Source organism: Narcine bancroftii, chromosome 6, assembly GCF_036971445.1.
Source record: "Narcine bancroftii isolate sNarBan1 chromosome 6, sNarBan1.hap1, whole genome shotgun sequence".
Lineage (NCBI taxonomy): Eukaryota > Metazoa > Chordata > Chondrichthyes > Torpediniformes > Narcinidae > Narcine > Narcine bancroftii.
In genome coordinates, this window is record NC_091474.1 from 224,912,086 (window position 1) to 224,932,047 (window position 19,962).

Below are 19,962 nucleotides of genomic sequence, written 5' to 3' on the forward strand. Positions count from 1 at the left end.
GCAAGATCAAAAATAATAAGATCATGCATTGGCGAATTGAACTTTCTACTTATGATTACGACATACTCTATCGTCCAGGAAAATTCAATGACCCTTTATTAACAGACTTTCAATCATGGATACTTCCCTGAAACCTGAAAGACTTGAGATAGATCAAGAAGCCACCTGAGCTGGAGAAATTTTTCACCACTGGCTCCAGTGTTTTGAAGCATACATGTGAGTGAACAACGTTTTGCAAGTCTTAGTGAAAATGGACCATCTTGTGGCCCTCCTCAGAGAAGTTCCTTAACTCCGTCTACCAGAATGCAGCTCCACAACAAGCGAAGATCCTTAAGTCTGCACTACAAGGTACTAAAGCCCTTGAAAAAGAGAGAAGTGCTGAAGCAGCACCACCCCCCCCACCCCCCCCCACCAAATGTCCACAAAATCCAAAGAAGTCAAGTCAGAGATGAGACAATTAAGGGTTTCTATTGAAACCAAAAATGCCCTAGCCAAAGCTACGCTCCTCTTCCACCCATGAATAGATGTCCCTACGGCCCTCACAGCAGATGTCTCTAAAGCAGTAGTAGGTGGCATTCTGGAGCAGTTGGTTGACAGCCAATGGAAGCCACTAGCATTTTTCAGTTGGCACCTGTGACTCCGGCATATTTGGTATTTTCTAGAGGGTGGGGAGTTTACGATCTTCACGGATCATAAACCCCTGACCTTCACATTTGCTAAAGTGTCGGATCCATGGTCTGTTCGCCAGCAACGTCACCTGTCATATGAAGTGAATTCTCCACTACAGTCAAGCACATCTTGGGTAAAAGCAATGTGCTCGCCAACGCACTTTCACAGACTGCAACCCAGTCAGTGTGTGCCTTGTCGCCTGGAGTGGATTTTACCGCTTTAGCAAAGGTACAACAACAGGGCAAGGAGGTACCTTCATACTACACTGTAGTCACTGGACTCCATTTAGAGGCCATGCCCATCGGACCAAGGGGCATTAAAGTGTAATGTCTCAATGGGACAACCCCGTCCCATTGTTCCTGTTGCTTGGAGACACTAAGTTTTCGACAGCTTGCAAAGGTTAGCCCACCCTTCAATATGGGTAACTGTCAAAATAATTTCCGGTCACTTTGTGTGGCACGGACTCTGGAAACAAGCGAGTCACTGGGCCAGAACATGCACACACTGCCAAACCTCCAAGATACAAAGGCTTGTAAAGGCACCACTACAATCTCTTCAACCAACACATAGGAGGTTTAAGCATGTGCATGTAGACATCATTGGCCCACTACCAGTGTCCAGAGGATTAAGGTACCTGTTTACAGTGGTGACAGATTTACCTGGTGACCTGAGATGGTTCCCATAGCAGACATGATGGCGGAGATGTGTGCCAGAATGCTCAATCCAACCTGGGTTGCACGATATGGTTTCCCTGCCCACATTACTTCAGACAGAGGAGTTTAATTCACATCAACCATATGGTCTATGGTAGTGTAGCTGCTGGGAACTCAGCTCCACAGTCCAATGGCCTGATGGAACAGTTCCTCAGGCACCTAAAATCGGCCCTGATGGCACACCTCCGAGGAACATACTGGGTGGACAAACTCCCCTGGGTCCTTCAGGGCATCCACACAGCACCCAAACAGGATTTGGCAGTATCTTCAGCTGAATTGGTCTATGGCACTGCGGTTACGGTACCAGGAGAATTCCTTCCTGCATCAAGCAAGCAAGACGATGCACCAACAGAAATCCTCACAAAACTAAGGGAGAGGGTAAGGAATTTAGCCCCGATACCCACATCATACCATGGAATAGTACCATCGTATGTTCCTGATGACCTGGAATGGGGTGGTTTCGTATTTGTCTGCAGAGGACAGCACAGAACACCCCTCCAACGGCTGTATGAAGGGCTTATAAAATAATTCGGCACAACTTGACGACCTGTGTCTTGGACATTGGGTCTGTGGTGGACCGCCTCAAGCTGGCACACCTGGATATTGAACAACTGGTTATGATTCTGACCCCTTACAAATGAGGCAGGCCTTGTAAAAAAGGACAATCGAGTGACCACTGCCACCACTGATGCTCATTCTGGGGGTGGGTATGGGTGTTTGAATCACGGATTTTTGGTTTTGGAGTAAAGGAGTTTGCACTGAAACACAGCACAGGAAAAGGGCTTTCAACCAATTACATCTATGCTGACCATCTATACTAATCCCATTTACCAGCACTGAACCATAGCCTACTGTGCCTTGGTGAATCAAATAATTTTTGTACTTTGGGAGAGTCTCCGCCTCTACCAACTCCAGACTGAGCATTGCAGATTAAAACCACCTTCCTGGTGAATTTTTTTTAGACCATTTGTTATCCTTTTAATTTTTCACCATATGTGTAAAAACAAAAGGTAATAGAGAGAACCCTGGGAATTATAGACCAGTGAGTCTTGTGTCAGAGGTGAGAGGATTCTTAAGGGGAGGATTTACAATCATTTAGAGAAGAACACTCTTCTTGGGGATAGTCAGCATGGGTTTGTGAGGGGAAGGTTGCGCCTCACAAGCTTAATTGAGTTTTTTGAGGAGGTTTAAAAAAAAAAGTAATTGATGAAGGTAAGGGTTCGTGGATTTTGACAAGGTCCCCTGTGGGAAACTTGTTCAGAATTCCATGAATCTTGGGACCTTAGCTGTGTGGATTCAGAATTGGATTGTCTGTAGAAATCGAGTCATAGTAGACAGAAAGTATTCTGCCTGGTGGTCAGTGACTAGTGGTATCGGTTCTGAAACTCCTGCTCTTTGTGATTTTTAAAAAAATTAATGACCTGGACGTAGAAGTTGAGGGATAGGTCAGTAAGTTTGCAGACGATACAAAGATTGTAGGTGTTGTGGATAGTGTTGAAGGTTGTCACAGTTTGCAACAAGATATAGACAGGATGCAGACTTTGGCAGAAAAGTGGTAGATGTAGTTCAATTTGGATGTGTGAAGTGATGCATTTGGAAGGTCAAACTTGAAAGCAGAGTACAAAGTTAATGGTAGGATACTTAACAGTGTGGAAAAGAATTGAGCATCCCTGGAGTCCAAATCCATTGATCTCTCAAGGTGGCAGTGCAGGTTGATAGCAGAGTTAATAAGGCCAATGGTATGCGAGGCTTCATTAGTGGGGGGATTGAGTTTGGGAGTCGTGAGGTAATGTTGCAGCTAAAGAAATCTCTGGTGAGATCACACTGAGAATGTTGTGTTCAATTCTGGTCACCTCTTTACAGGAAGGACATGGAAGCTATGGAGAGGGTGCAGAGGAAATTTACTAGATGCTGCCTGGATTGGAAAATATATCTTGTGGGGCAAGCTTAGCAGAGCAAGGGCTTTTCTCTTTGGAGTAAAGACGGATGAGAGGTATCTTAAGAGGTCCACAAGATTATGAGAGGCAAAGATAATGTAGACAGCTAACACCTTTTTTTTCCTAGGGAAGGTATAGCAAACAATTGAGGAGATCTGTACATAGTGATGGGAGGAAAATTTTGGGGAGACATCAGGGGTAAGTTTTTTTACCCAGAGATTTATGGATGCTTGGAATGCATTGTCAGTGGAGGTAGTGGAGGCTGGGACAATAGGGCATTTAAGAGACTCTGAGAGCACATAGATGTAAGAACAATAGAGGGTTATGAGTTAGGGAGGGTTAGTTTTCGGTTGGTCAGTATTCATAGGTTGGCACAACATTGTGGACCAAGGGCCTGAACTGTGCTGTAATGTTCTATGTTCTATCTCTTTGATCCTCTTACTGCTAACTTATGTCCCCTTCTTTTGTGGAGACCTCTGCCATGGGTGAAGTTTTTGCTATTTACTTACCATTCATAGTGTATGGTGTATGCCCTACAATTATTTTAAACCTTGCTGCTTCCCCCCCCCCCCCCACCCCGCCGCTTCACTTTGCACAGGAAGTGCATGCAAATTCCCCACAGCCAGCACTGGAGGTTAAGGTTGAACCTGAGCCATTGGAGTTTGGGCAACAACACATGGCCCCTTTGTGAATTTCTAAAATAACCTGCTGATAAACTGCATGGTGTTCCATCTCTGTGGAATTGCCTGCTTCTCTCCAACTTGTGTATAACAAGCAGTGCCTCAGCTTGCCTGAATACATTTTAAAAGTAGTTTAAAAAATATTGTTCAGCTTAAACTTTTTTTGGTGTTTTTAGGTTATGGGATCACCGTTAAGAAACAGCTGTCCACTTTCAAGCTTGGAGAATGTTTCACTGAGTTCTATTAATGTTAAACGAGAGTCTCATTGTGTCATTGGGTCAAGATTCCATCATGGAGCTGAGTTGATGAGCTCAACTGGCAACAGCAAAGGTACATTTGTGAATAGAGGAAATGCACTCTTGTTCAAGTATAATATAGATTTTACTATGAGTATTTCAATAGAATTAAATAATGGTCAGATTTCTCATTTCAAATCTCTTCTCTGATCCGGCCATCAATATAATGATAATTTGGTGGACTTTGCATTGAACTCTTAAGATGCTTCCTGGCAACAAAAACTGTAATTTTGCAAATTAGTACGATTGAAGTTCATAATGTTAATTCTGTATTGTAATGAAAGTGTATGATTCCTAAAAAAGACATTTGTTCTGTTCTTGTCAAGAATATCAAAAGATTTAAAACATTTTCCAATGTCATGTTCTCTTCATATAAGCTCTTCCATTTTTTCCTTATCTATTTATTTTTATCTTGAAAAAATATAGAGCTTTCAGACTGTACATTTATTTTGTAATTTTTGTTCTAAATCTGTTGTTTGTTTCAGCATCTTTAATGCAAAGTTTCAATTTCCTAACTCCATGTAAAAAAAAACCCTTAAAGTTTTGACATTTTTTTCTCCCACTTAACCATTTTCTGCAATGACAAGGTTGGAGCATAGCGCAGTCCAGGAAAATGACCCTTCAGTCTATCATGCCTGTGCTGATGGTGATGCCAGTCTAAAATAATCCTAACTACCTGCACATGGTCTGTATCTATCTTTTCCTTATCCCCTGCTTGTTCATGTATCTGAATGTTGCTATAGTTTCTGCTTCAACATCTCCCCTGGTAGCATTTTCTAGGCACATATCATTCTCTGTATGACTACAACTTTTTAAAAATTGTCTCAGAAATTACCTTGAAACTTCTCCCCCCTCACCTTAAACCTTTGCCTTCTAATATTTGATGTTATCATCCTGGGGGGAAGACTCTGCCATCTGCCCTATCCATGCCTCTCATAATTTAGTTTTTTTTTTAATCAGGTCTTCCCTTAGGCTTCATAGATCCAGAAAAAACATTGTTTGAAACCCAATTCAGGCCATCTCCTGATGAGTCTCTTCTGCACCCTCTCCCAAGCCTCCATTATCCTTCCTATCATATGCATAAGTACATACAATATTCCAATTGTTTGATAAAGCTGCAACATCCCAAATTTTATACTTGATACCCTGAGTGATGAAGTCAACCAGACTATGTGCGGACTTTACCACCATATTCATTTGATTTGCCACTTTTTTGGAGCTATGGACTGGCAGGCAGCCTCAGGATCCATCTGTACATCTATGCTCCTGAGTCTTGGCATTTACTGTGTACTTTTCTGTTTCATTCAACCTCTCAAAATGTATCACCTCACACTTATTACAAACCACGCGTAATGAGCAACAATAGACAATGAACCAGTGTTTAATTTAAAAATGCTAACTACGCGCGGCTGTACGTGTGTGTGAGTGTGTGTGTGAGAGAGAGAGATACACCCAAACCATTAAAGTCCAGGCCAAAATCTGAAAAGTTACTTCAAATTTCAGTCTTTTAAATTCAGTGTTAAAGCTTAGGCCTTTGAAATTTAACGCTCAGAATTAATGATGAACTGATGGGAAGACTGGAGTTGTGGCTGCTACAGACTCTCAAATTCTCCTTGTGTTGCCTTTGAAGAAATGTCCATCTACATGAGCTCTGGTCATAACACTCCTGGTCTTTTTGTAGGCGAGACTTGAACGGTGGCCTCCATGAAGCTTCCAAGACCCAAGTGACCTTCACTGTTAGTCACAATCAAAATAAAGCACTTTGCTTCCCAAAAGACCCTCCTGGCACAGGTTAATCCACTGAAAAGACCCAGTCATTCACAGAGCATGCTTTGTTCAGAATTCCACAAAATGGCTGGCCATAAGAGCTGCTTCAAAAAGCTAATTTCTCTTCAGCCGTCAGAATGGTTCTCCTTACAAAGTCACAATCTTTGCAAATGTATTGAATCTGGAACAGACTGTGACGAGCCTTCCTTCAGTTCTTCCAATGTATTGAATTGTTGCTTGTGTTAAATGTCAACTGAAAGTTGACCATTCAGTTCCTTCTGCCTATACTATCCCTTAGTGATAATTCCATTTTACTAAAACAGGAGCTTGTAATACACTTGTCCAAATCAAACCACTTCGGCCAAGAATGAAAGTTGTATGACATTACACCAGAACCTGTTGTTCTTGCCATTTAAATAAGTTAGAACCATAGAATGCACATAGCACAGTGTTATGGAATGGGTTAATAAAATTATGATAAAATATATCTTAAAAAGATATAGATTTTGGGGGTTTAGTTTTGGTCACACTTCACAAACAAACATCTCAGTTTACATTCCACTAGAGAAATTAACATTTCACAAAGACATCTCATTTAAAATACAAGAGCTGTGCCTCAGTGTGAACTCCAAGTCTACAGTGACTTTACAGAAATCATTAAAAGTGCGTGTGAAGACTTCACAAGTAGGTATTATTTGGACTGATGTAGAATTGAAACGGACTATTGTCTTTAAATGAACAACATGTTTGAAAAGGCGCCCAGGCTCAATTGAAAATCTGTTGCTATTAAGACTGGTGCCAGGTTTAAATTGCTGGTTGCCGGTTGCTATTCTAAGAGGAGTCGTGTGTTTTTGCAAACTTAGACAGAGTGTGTGTGTATGTGTCAGTCAGTTTTGGTTTGTGGTGAAGGCTGCAGAATTGGGAGACTTGGTAAAGACCCCATTTGAAGATGGATTTTGAGTTCCGAGTTCAGCCTATTCTAAACCCTTGTAGTCAATTACAAGAGGACTTTGGCTGGTGTATTTCTCCTGAAATAGGGGAAAAAGAAGGACTCTTTGTGGTAACCTGGAAGAAGAGGTTATTTTTTGGAAAAAAAACCTATGAGGGCTGATTGAAGGAGATCAGTTTGTGTGTGTCCAACAAACAACAAATATCTCTGAAACCAGCAAAGATCTTGTTGAGCAGTAACAATTTAAGTTTAGGCACCAGAGCCTGGTGAAGATCATAAATGTTAAATTCTGTGCCCAGTATGGAAAATTGCCTGATACCAGTGAACTCAGAGAAGTGAAAAGTAAATGATTGGACAGTGAAATAAAGAACGTTACTGAACACATACACGTTATATACACATGCACTTATAATTAGAAAGGGGTTAAGTTAATAGTAATAAGTTAAAGATTGATCTTGATATTATGTATGAAGAAAATTTAAAACATTTTTGTTTTTGGTGAATTTCTATTGCTGTTGTTTTTTGGAGTCCTCTGGGCTCGGAACAACAGAAACAGGCTCTTTGGCCTTTTAGTCTGTGCTGAACTATTTTCCTGCTTAGTTCCACTGTCCTGCATCCAGACCATATCGCTCCATACCTCTTCGTCAATGTACCTGTCCAAACTTTTCTTAAATATCAAAACTGAGCCCACATTCACTACTTCAGCCCACATTCACCAGTTCATTCCACACTCCCACCACTCTCTGCGTGAAGAAGTACCCCTTAATGTTCCGTTTAAACTTTTCCCCTTTCACCCTTGATCTGTGTCCTTGAGTTTTTGTCTCATCAAATCTCAGTGGAAAAAGCTTGCTTGCATTTACTCTATCTATGTCCATCAGAATTTTGTATACCTATCAAATCACCCATCATTCTTCTGCACTCCAGGGAATAAAGTCATAACCTATTTAACTTTTTGCTGTAACTCAGTTCTTCCTGTCCTGGCAATATCCTTGTAAAGCTCCTCTATACTCTTCCAATCTTATTGATATCCTTATAGTTATGTGACCAAAACTACACACAATACTCCAAATTTGGCTTCACCAATGTTTTGTACCACTTTATCATAATTCTCAACAACTCTACTCAATGATTTGATTTATGAATGCCAATGTGCCAAAAGCTCTCTGCTGCTCTATCTACCTGTGATGCCATTTTTAGGGAATTGGGTATTTGTTTTCCAAGATCCTCTGTTCTACTACAATCCTCAGTGCCTTACTATGTAGAACCATAGAACACTACAGCCCAAAAACTGGCCTTTTGGCCCTTCTACTTTGTGCCAAAACATTTTTTGCCCAGTCCCATTGACATGTACCCAGCCCATAGCCCTCCATACCTCTCCCATCCATGTACCTATCCAAATTCTTCTTAAATGTTAAAATTTAGCCCACATTCACCATCTCAGCTGGCAGGTCATTCCACACCCACCACTCTCTGTGAAGAAGTTCCCCCTCATCTTTTCCCCTTTCACTCTTAACCCATGTCCTTTGATTTGTATCTCACCTACCCTCAGTTGAAAAAACTCTATCCCCCTCATAATTTTAAATACGTCTATCGAATCTCCCCTCATTTTCCAAGTACAGGTATGTCCTTCCAAAGTGCTGCACATTATACTTGTGTGCATTAAATTTCATCTGCCATTTTGCAGATTTTTCCAGATGGTCTTGATACCTCTGAAATTTTGAAAGCCTTCCTCACTGTGCACTCCACCAGCCATTCTAAACAGGGGCCCATAGCACTTTTAAGTAAAAGCCTTATTTTATTTTTACCAAGGGTAACATAAACATTTTTTTTTGTCCAGTTGATAGGACAGAAGTACAGAAGAAACCAAACCTTGACTGCTTCATAGGGAAGGGGGCCCATAAACTTTGAACAGAGACCTGGGGGGGGGGGGGGGGCGGAAGGGGGGCCCCTAGCTGAAAAAAGGTTGAGAATAACTTTACTGCAATTCCAATCTTTGTGTCATCTGCAAACTTGATCTAATCTACCTCCAGATCATTGATATAGATGACGAACAATAGTGGACTCGCACAGATCATTGAGGCACACCACTAATCTTGGGCCTCCAGTCAGGGAGACAATTGTCCAATACCACTCTCTGGCTTCTACCATAAAGCCAATGTCTAATCCAATTTACTACCTCACCATGAACACTGAACAACTGAACCTTCCTGACTAACCTCTCAAATGGGACCTTGTCAAAAGCCTCACTGAAGACCATTTAGACAACATCCATGACCCATTCTTTACCAACTTTCCTGGTAATCTCCTTGGAAAATCTCTAAGATTGGTTAAGCATGGCCTTCCTTGCACAAAGCCATGTTGACTATCTCTAATCAGTCCCTGTCTATCCAAATACTTGTATATCCAATCTCAGAACACTTTCCAATAATTTACCAACTTATGATGGCTTATATTTTTCTGGATTATTTTTACAGCATTTTTAAACAACAGAAAATGAGCACTTCACTGGTTGCTAAGGACATGTTAAATATATCTGCCAAGATCCCTGCAATTTATATTCTTAGCCTCCCTCAAGATCCGAAGGTATTCTTTGTCAGTGCATTGCCTTCAGACAGCAGCCTCTTTCATCAGTTTAGATTCCATGAACTTGCTGCTTGTTTGCTTTACTTTCATGTACTCTGTGCCAGTTTCCATTGTAAATACAGATGCAAAAACCCCATTTAAGATCTCCCCCAATCCATTTTGGCTCCATACATAGCTGACCACTCTTATCTTCAAGTGGACCAATTTTGACCCTTAATATATATATATATCAGTAGAAGCCCTTCTGATTTTTCTCTTACCTTGTCTGCCAACGCAACCTCATGTCTTTCTTCTTTTAACCCTCCTGATTTATTTTTTCAGTATTGCATTTTTTATTATCCTCAGCTATCTCATTTGCTCCTGATACCTTTCCCTGCTATGCACCTCTCTTTTTCTTAACCATATACCTAATATGCCTCAAAAACAAGGTTCCCTGGTCCACTTAGCTTTGCCTTTCTTTTCCTGACAGGAACATTGAAACACTGTACTCTCAAAATTTCACCTTTGAACATAGAACATTATAACACAGAACGCAGTGCCAACATATATAAACCTGTTCAACAAACTAAATCTTCCCTACTTCACACCCATAACCCTCTATTTTTCTTGCATCCATGTGCCATTTAAGAGTCTTAAACTTCCCTTTTGTACCATCCCTGGCAATGCATTCCAGACACCCACTACTCTTTTTTTAAACTTACCCCCAATGTCTTCCCCTAAACTTTCATCCCTTCACCTTTTTACAGATGTCTTCTGGTGTAAGCTACTCTTAACTCAGGGAAAAAGGTCTTGGCTCTCCACCTTATCTGTCCCTCTCATGATCTTGTAGACCTCTATTAAGTCACTTCTCATCCTTCTTTTCTTCAGAGAAAAGCCCTAGCTCTGCTAACCATGCCTTATAAGACACATTCTCCTATCTAGCAACATCCTGGTTAAATCTCCTCTGCACCTTCTCCATAGCTTCCATGTCCTTCCTGTAATGAGGCAACCAGAACTGAAAACAATATTCCAAGTGTGGTCTAACCAGAGTTTTATAGAGTTGCAATTTTACCTCGTGATTCTTGAACTCAATCCTTTGATTAATGAATGTCAGCATACTGTAAGCCTTCCTAACTACCCTATTAATCTGTGCAGCAGCCTTGAGAGATCTATGGTTTTGGACCCCAAGGTCCCTCAGTTCCTCCACACTTTTAAGAATCCTGCCAATAACCATGTACTCTGCCTTCATGTTTTACGTTCCAAAATGCATGACTTCACATTTATCCAGATTGAACTTCATCTTCCCAACTCTGCATCCTGTCAATATCCTGTTGTAACCTATGACAACCTTCTACACTATCCACAACGCCTTCGACCTTTGTGTCATCTGCAAAGATTTGAAGGCTCACCTTTATTTTTTTTAAACTTATCTAGCTATAGTTTCTGCTTTGAAAAATCTCCAGAAAAAGATTCATTCTTTGGAAATAGAGCGAGCAGAAGCAGAGCAAAAAATGCAAAGTCTTGGATTTGAAGCTATTCTGTACAAAAATACCTTGGAGCAAGAAAAGAAGGATGCCAGCAACAGGACAGGAGAATCTGATGGTGAATATGATTAGAATTGTTTCATGTAAATATTTTGGATTAAGATTTTGTTTTGTGTATTCTTTAGACATTATTAACTAATATCTAGGTTTCCTGGTGACAGACAGCTGGGTAGGATGGTCAGCACCTCCATATTGATTTGAACAGGTTAAGTGAGTGGGCAAATGGCAACAAATTATGGATAAAGTTAAATAGAAATCTTATTATTTGAATAGCCAGAGGTTGGGGCAAGGGTAGTGGAACAGGCAGATGATTAAGAAGGCAAATAGCATTTTGGCCTTCGGATTGAAAGGATTCAAGTGCAGAGCAGGGATGTTTTGCTGCAATTGTACAAAGCCGTGGCGATATTATACCTTGAATACAATATGCAGGCTTAAATCGTTTTATCTGGAATGGCAGGGCTAGTATATGAATAGAGGTTAGCATTCACTGAGGTTAGCATTCACTGAAAAAAAAAATTGGGGGAGGGGGTGTTAGAACAGCCATTCTCAACCTTTTTTTTTGTTCTGCCCTTTACCACAACCACCCCGCACCCCACCGCCAGGGTCTCTGCTCTGTTTATGGGCCACCTTCCCTGTGAAGTAGTCATTTTGATTTCTTTTGTATTTCTTCTACAAACAACACAAAATAAAATGAGTGAGGTGAAATGAAAACTACAGTATAGCTCCGATTTACTGAAATCCTCCTTTTATTTGAATTTAAAAAAAAATTGGATAAATGAGGATATCCAAAATAAATCAGAAATCCTCATTCATCCTACATTCTTTGGGAAGAGAATTGACCTCACAGGTTGGAAAAAAAATTCACTCGACGTGAAATTAGGACAGTTGTACTTGTTTCAGGTAACTCCCTCCTCACTTTCTTTCCATTTCTTGTTTACCTTCCCCTATTGACTTTTCTCTCCAACTCTTCCCCACAAACTGCGTGCCACCGTCTCCCAGCTGCAAGCAGTCTGAAGAATCCCTCGTCCCAGTGTCATCAGGGAGGGTGCCCTCCCAGGTAGGAGCAGGACCTTGAGCTCAGTGCCGTTCCCTCCCCTTTCCTTCTCTTCTATCCCCTTCCTCCTTCCTCAGCATAGTGGAGCTCCTGATGCCAACTCTGAACTCTCCCCTCGGCCTATTATCGCACACGCACACTGGACTCCTCTAGGCCCAGGGGAGAATTTGGAGTTGGAACTTAGGCATTGCTGTCAGGAACTCCGGTGACTCGGGAGACAGGAGCCCGCTGACTTGCCAGTAAGTGTTCCATGGGCCTGGGAAGCCCCTCTGGGGATCAGCGGCGGTGGTGGGGATATGTCAGGGATCAGCAGCAGTGGTTGGGAGGTCTTGGTGATAGGCAGCAGCATTGCGGCCAATTTGTTTGTGAGAATTAAACATTATTTTAATGCTTAAAAACTTTCTCTTGTTTAAACATTGATACAAGTGATTTGCTTTTTCTACTGGGCTGTTTTTTAAAAAATGACTAGTTATCCGAAAAAAATTTTATCTGACGTAGGCCCGGTCCTGACCATTTCAGATAATCTGAGTTGTGTACTTAAATCTGCTGTAACCCCAGGATGGGTTGAAGTTCCTCAGTGAAACTGTTTGGTTTAGGACATAGAACTGTACAGCACAGTATAGGCCCTTTGGCTCCCAATGTTGCGTTGACCTATATAAACCTATTCCACAATCAATCTAACACTTCCTTCCCTGCCATTCCATAATCCCCATTTTTTTCTACATCCATGTGCAGATTTAAGATTCTTTTAACTGTCCCTGCTGTATCGACCTCAACCACTACCCCCAGCAATGCATTCTAAGCATTCTCCACTCAGTTTTTATTTTTTAAAATCTAACTCTGCCATATCCCTAACTTCCCTCCATTCGCCTTAAGCAGATGTCCTCGGGTCTAGGTCATTGCTGCTCTGGGAGAAAAAGTGGTGGATGTTCACTTTGTCTATGTCCTTCATAATCCTGTACACATCTGTTTAGTTGCCTCATCCTAACACAAAAGTCTGCAGATGGAACTCATCAGGTCTCGCAGCATCCATAGGAAGTAAAGATGTATTACTAATGCTTCGGGCCTGAGCTTTTCTTCAAGGTTCTCTTATCTGTCAAAGTGATAATGTTAAAGGTGCCACAGATATCCGTGAGAAGAGGCCAGAGGAGAAAGGATAGAGTCGAGGCAAGCAGAATAGGTTCAGTAGGACTCCTAGGGCATTCCTGCTTGTGGATTTTGATAAGGAGGTAGTTGGGCTCTGTGGGTCTGGAAGACTAAGGCTGGAAACAGTAGAAGGAAGATCTCCTGTGGAAGTAAGGTCCATCCATGACTTGTCTGGGTGTTTGTGTTTTTATGTGGGGTCATGATCCAGATGGAGATTTGATTGGGAAGTGTTGCCTGGCCTGTCATCATCCTTGTCAGAAGCTCTGACGATATTGGGATTGATTCTTATTGGATGGAGCACTGGAAGTTTAAAAATGGGTAGTTAGAGTGTGAATTGTTGTTGTTTCTTTTTTTATCTCTCTCCAGCATCACAATTTTATTTTTAACAAAATAGTTGGGTTGGTTTCTTGGCCTGGTTCTGTTCTAGGTCTAATTTCAATTCTTTATTTCAGAGCTTGCTGTTCAGCTGACTGCCATTGAAGGCCGCTGCTCACTTCTAGAGAAGCAATTGGAATATATGAGGACTATGGTGGAACATGCAGAAACAGAGAAGAACATTTTATTGGAAAAACAGGTACATAGAACACTACAGCATAGTACAGGCCCTTTGGCCCTTGATGTTGTACCATCCTATATCCTGTATTCCTACCAAAATAATATTTAAACCCTCCCTACTTCATAACCCTCTATTTTTCTTTCATCTCGGTGCTGGTCTAAGAGTTTCCTAAATGCCCATGATGTTTCAGCCTTCACCACCACCCCTGGCAAGGCATTCCAGGCACCCACAATTCTTTGTGTATGGGGAAAATAAAACTTTTTTTGAATATTTTATTTATTATTTTCCAAACTTAAACTCAAACAGTTCTTAGTGTCAATGTTAACAGTATCAGCGTTGACTAGAATTTACAATTATCCATTTTATACAGTTTTCTGCAGAGTTCAAGCTCTTTTCATCTCCCTCCCTCCCCAATCCCCACATTTAACACTTAACTAACCACAGTTACACACAATATTCAAGACGTTCACAACAAAGGTATAAGACATATATCAAGGTTTTATGGGTTTGTCTTGACATGGTGACCAGTGCTCAGGCTGTTTTCTTCTCTTGACATTTTCTGGTTGGGATGGGATGGAATGGAATTTCCCCTACCCCCCAATAATTGAGGGATAGACAGGGGAGGTAGGACGGCAAGGCATGATGATCCACACGATAATTGTGCTCCTTTGGAGTTTAAGTATGGTTGCCAAATTTTAAAAAAAGTAATATACTTTTTCTTAAATTGTAAGTAATTTTCTCCAGGGGAACACAGCTTTGCATTTCTGTGTTCCAACGAGCAATGCTCAGGCAGGAGTCGAATTGGATTTGAAATTTGGACAGGTTCATTATAAGTCTTATGTCCGTTATGTTTCCCAACAGGAACAACTCTGGGTTCTATGGGATTTTTTTTTTTCTAAGACTTGACCTAGTTCCACCCAGAAGGGTCTCATCTTGGGAAAATAAAACTGACCCCAAAACTTTTCTCCCTTCACTTTGTACGGATAATTATGTAAAATTCTTCTTCTGTTTAATATGGATATCTGGAATTCCTGTCGATAAAATGAGCCACGTTTCTTACAAAGACTCCAAAGAGATAAGAAATTCACTTGTTATTGATTTCAGAGATCCTACTACAGATTACATGCACAAATCTTTCATATTAAATCACGAATGTCCCTTGACAATTCATAAAATTAATTACAATAATTAACATCCTTAACATAATACGGTACAGGCATGGTTGGTGTAGCAGTGCCTTTTCAGTGCCAGAAATCAAGACGTGGGTTCAAATCTCGCGCTGTCTGTATATTCTTCCCGTGTCTGCGTGGGAAAGTTGAGAATCACTGCTCTAGACCCAATTGTTACTGAAATATTTTGCTTGGGTTTCGGTTTTCTCTCACAGTTTGAAATGTATCGGGGGTGTAGGTTAATTGGGTATAAATTGGGTGGCACGGACTCATGGGCTAAAATGGGCTGTATGTCTAAGTTTAAATTTAAAAATTTAAATTTAAACCATTATTATTGTAAAATGTGTCACTGAGCATTATGAGATATTTAGAGGCCAAAAACGGCAAGTGGCATGCATTTTTGAATATTTATTCCAATATAGCTATATTCCAATGGATTGAAAAGCTTTGCATGACTTTTTAAAAAATTATACATAGCTGATGTATAAATATTTATAAATATTATAAATATAAATAATAGCCACCTACGGCTCCTAGAACGCTTCCACCAGCGTTGTCTCCGCTCCATCCTCAACATCCATTGGAGCGCTTACACCCCTAACGTCGAAGTACTCGAGATGGCAGAGGTCGACAGCATCGAGTCCACGCTGCTGAAGATCCAGCTGCGCTGGATGGGTCACGTCTCCAGAATGGAGGACCATCGCCTTCCCAAGATTGTGTTATATGGCGAGCTCTCCACTGGCCACCGTGACAGAGGTGCACCAAAGAAAAGGTACAAGGACTGCCTAAAGAAATCTCTTGGTGCCTGCCACATTGACCACCGCCAGTGGGCTGATAACGCCTCAAACCGTGCATCTTGGCGCCTCACAGTTTGGCGGGCAGCAACCTCCTTTGAAGAAGACCGCAGAGCCCACCTCACTGACAAAAGGCAAAGGAGGAAAAACCCAACACCCAACCCCAACCAACCAATTTTCCCTTGCAACCGCTGCAATCGTGTCTGCCTGTCCCGCATCAGACTTGTCAGCCACAAACGAGCCTGCAGCTGACGTGGACTTTTTACCCCCTCCATAAATCTTCGTCCGCGAAGCCAAGCCAAAGAAAAAAGAAAAACATAGCTGATAATTAGCCTCTTGCTAGTCACAAATTCAAATTACGTCCAAGCTGCACATATACATGTGACTAGAAATGTCCAAATTATTTGAAAGTTTTCCATTGTCCGAGAATACAGAGGTAGATTTGTCATCTTCATTGTCATTGATTTAACTGAATTTAGATGATAAATATGTTTGCTCATCTTGGGCAGGGGGATCTTTCATAGGATTAAGTGTTACCCTTTTTCATAGTTGCTCTTTTAATACCAAGCTAATGTTTTGTATAGGTTGTCACAGAAACAGTAGTACCCATGTAGTATTGAATTTGGACCTGGAGTTGTATTGATGGAGGGAATTGCATCCCCCAGAAATGAAAAATAAAGGCTCTTGTTTGTCATGCACCATCCGATTATTTAAAATATATTGCTGCATCAGGAAAGAAGGAAATAAAAGAGATCTTACTAAAATTGAGCATCGACATGGTGTGGGAACCTGGTCAAGCCTGTTTTACGAGCTAGACCAGTGGTTCTCAACCTTTTTCTTTCCACTCACCTTCCATTTTAAGTATTTCCTGTGATTTTAAGTGCTCTGTGATTAGTAAGGGATTGCTTAAGGTGGTATGTGGGTGGAAAGAAAATGTTTGAAAATCACTGTTTTAATAGTACCTAATGGACTCGTTATGTGCAGTTTCATAACACCAAAGGAAATGGGCCAATGACAATTTTTCTCAAGCAAAATATTTCAGTAACAGTTGGGTCCAGAGCAGTGATTCACAATCTTCCCTTCTCACTCACATACCACCTTAAGCAATCCCTTTCTAATCACAGAGCATCGATGGCAATAGGGATTACTTAAAATGGTATGCGAGTAGAAAGAAAAAGGTTGAGAACCACTGTAATAAGCCTTCCCTACCCCATAACCCTCTATTTTTCTTCCATCCATGTGCCTAAGAGTATAGAATAAAAGATAAAATAATGGCAAATGCTCTTTTGACTTTTTTCTGCAACGGTGTTAGAATACTATAAAAGTAAAAACGTTAGTGTATTGTGACTTGATAGGTTGCATTCAGTCTTAGTTTACCCATAGAAGATGCAGATGACACAAAATCTGATGCAGATCCCTAGCTTTGTGAAAGTGGCAACATTAATAGATAAGGTTGTAAAGATGGTGTACAGCATGTTTGCCTTCATCAGTTGGGATACTGAGTATAAAAGTTCAAAATTTGTGTTGCAGCTGTACAAATCTTTAGTGAGGCCATGTTTGGAGTATTATGTACACTTTGGGTCACTGAATTACAGGAAGAATGTTTTGAAAAAGTACAGAACTGGTTCATCAGGAGGTTGTTTGGATTGGAGTATACTGGTACACGATCCTTTATCCGGAACCCTTGGGGAACAGTGTGGTCCGAATTTCAGATTTTTCCTGATTTTGGAAAGCCCACCCGAATCGTGATGCTATATTCACCCACACCCCCTTCCAGTCGCCTGGCCGCCTCCCCCAACCGCGGTCCCTCGGCTGCCCCCCCAACCGCCAGTCCCTTGGCTGCCCAGCCGCCTCCCCCGACCGTCCAGCAGTCTTGCCCGGCCGCCTCCCCCGGCCGCTGCCGCAGTCTCGCCCAGCCGCCTCCCCCGACCGCCGGTCCCTCGGCCGCCTCCCCCGACCACCAGTCCCTCGGCCGCCTCCCCCGACCGCCGGTCCCTCGGCCGCCTCCCCCGACCGCCGGTCCCTCGGCCGCCTCCCCCGACAGCCGGTCCCCACTTGCCAGATTTTGGAGCTTTCCGGATTTTAGATGTCCAGATAAAGGATTGTATACCTGTATTAGCAAAAAAGAAAAGTTTGGACAAAATTAGATTGTTTTTCCTCAAATATTGAGATTTGATGGAAATTTTAAAACTCAAACGAGGCAAGATAGGTTATTTTAAATCCGTGAAACGGAAATGTCAAAATCTGGGGTCATAGGGGAAAGTTTAAAGGTGTCCAAGGAAAGTATTTTTTTCCCAATGGAAGGCACCTGGAATGTGCTGCAATCTGGAGGGGTGGTGGAAGCAGATACAATAAATCTGTTCGAGGCAAATGGGCAAAAATGGGACAATATGGTTCATATGCAGGTATAACTGATTTTTGTAAAAATGACGTCACATTTGTCACAGACATTGTGGCCAAAGTACCTGTACAGTACTGTTCTATGGTCAATGCAGTTGTATGTTGATGAGGACATAACTGCCATTTTTTGTCTCTTGTTAAGAAAGGATCTATTTGTTTTAAAGATATGGCAATGGAGATTCACAAACATTGATTTCTCCAAGAATAAAGTTCTTTGAAATGGAGGCTTCTAGATCTTTGGAATACCCATCCAAGTTTTTTTGGGCACTGGTTGAGCAAAGCCATGTAAGAATTGTGTAGATGAAAACAAAGAACAGCTGTGAACTTAAATGGAGAAGCAGTATAAAAATATATTTAACTTTATTAAAACAACAAATTTCATGACATGCTCTGAACCTAATTCTGATTCTGAACTTTTATTACGTTTTGCATTCAACCTGCTCTGCTTCCTATCAGATTTGAGACTGAAGCAGAATAATCTCAAATCTATCCTTTCTGACCTTGAATTGGGTTTAGAGCTACATGCTGCACTTGCCATCAGTTTCCATTTTATTAACATTGCTTAATTCTACTTTAGTTTTAGCTAATTTGCTGCTGAAAGCAAGTGGGGGTGTTCTCGTTACCACAGCTTGTATTCAGTACATTTCTCTCCTCTAAATATTAGGCTGCATCTTTCTTTCTTTGGCTTGGCTTCGCGGACGAAGATTTATGGAGGGGCATGTCCACGTCTGCTGCAGGGTTGTTGGTGACTGACAAGTCCGATGCGGGACAGCCAGGCACGGTTGCAGCAGTTGCAAGGGAAAATTGATTGGTTGGGGTTGGGTGTTGGGTTTTTCCTCCTTTGGCTGCATCTAAATTCTGTTTAACCTGTCCTCATTTGCATTTTGTTTACCCATCTGATCACTTCCTTCCCAAGTCAGCTGATTCTCATTGAATATCTTTTAAATAATGCCTTATTTTATAAAAGGAAATCATCTTTGATTTTGTATGGCCTAGCTCCTCAACATAAAATATTTGATACCTCTCATTCTGATCGTTCATTAATCTTAATTTTAGATAATCACGCTATTGATGGGTATGGCAACAATTCCCTTAATAGACAAGATACAAGCCTTTCGTGTCAATGCACAAAAATGTTCCATTTTCATATTTACTTCCCTGTTTTAACTATTTTCATACTCCAGGCCACATTCAATATGTCAATGACCACCTCATCTTCTCTGACGAGCAAAATAATAGGGTTAACAGGACAATGAAACTGCTTTACTTGTTCACAAATGTTCAATGTGTGTTTGCAAGGATTGTGTGACTCAACACCTCTTCCCAACTTGGTTTTAACATGGATAACAACTGAATTCCTGGAGGTGACAGCCCTCATGTCTCTGTGAGATTGCAAAGCTTTGGTAAAAGTCAATAGGAATTCAGGGTCAAGCTTTCGATTGCTGCTGTCAGGAAGGAAAGTTGTTTGAAGTATAGTTATCTCAGTGCTAAGATTTTGCAGGAATTTTGGGCCAGTGTTATTGCCCTACTTTAACTGCTTCAGCAAAAGCCCTCCTTCAATCATGAGGTCATAAGAGGGATATTTGATGTGAAACTTCAAGAGGTGCTAAAGAAACTAGTGTGAACCGTTGTGGCATTTAGCTACAGAATTAAATAAACTCAGAATGTAAGAGTTGGATCAAAGGACCTCTTCTGTGCTGCATGACATTGACTCCATAACCTTTCT

General features: G+C 41.3%; 1 protein-coding gene across 5 annotated transcripts in view; it reads left to right on the forward strand.

Moving 5' to 3' along the window:
* LOC138737078 (centrosomal protein cep57l1-like) overlaps positions 1–19,962 on the forward strand; it is a 54,385-nt gene that overhangs the window by 6,369 nt on the left and 28,054 nt on the right. For 4 of the 5 annotated variants that reach the window (XM_069887543.1, XM_069887546.1, XM_069887545.1 and 1 more), the window contains 3 exons: positions 4,176–4,329; positions 11,008–11,175; positions 13,770–13,891. In XM_069887543.1, the coding sequence (XP_069743644.1) occupies positions 4,179–4,329; positions 11,008–11,175; positions 13,770–13,891 (441 nt within the window). In that variant the 5' untranslated portion in view covers positions 4,176–4,178. The remainder of the gene's footprint in view (positions 1–4,175; positions 4,330–11,007; positions 11,176–13,769; positions 13,892–19,962) is intronic. The other variant, XM_069887547.1, reaches the window with a different exon arrangement.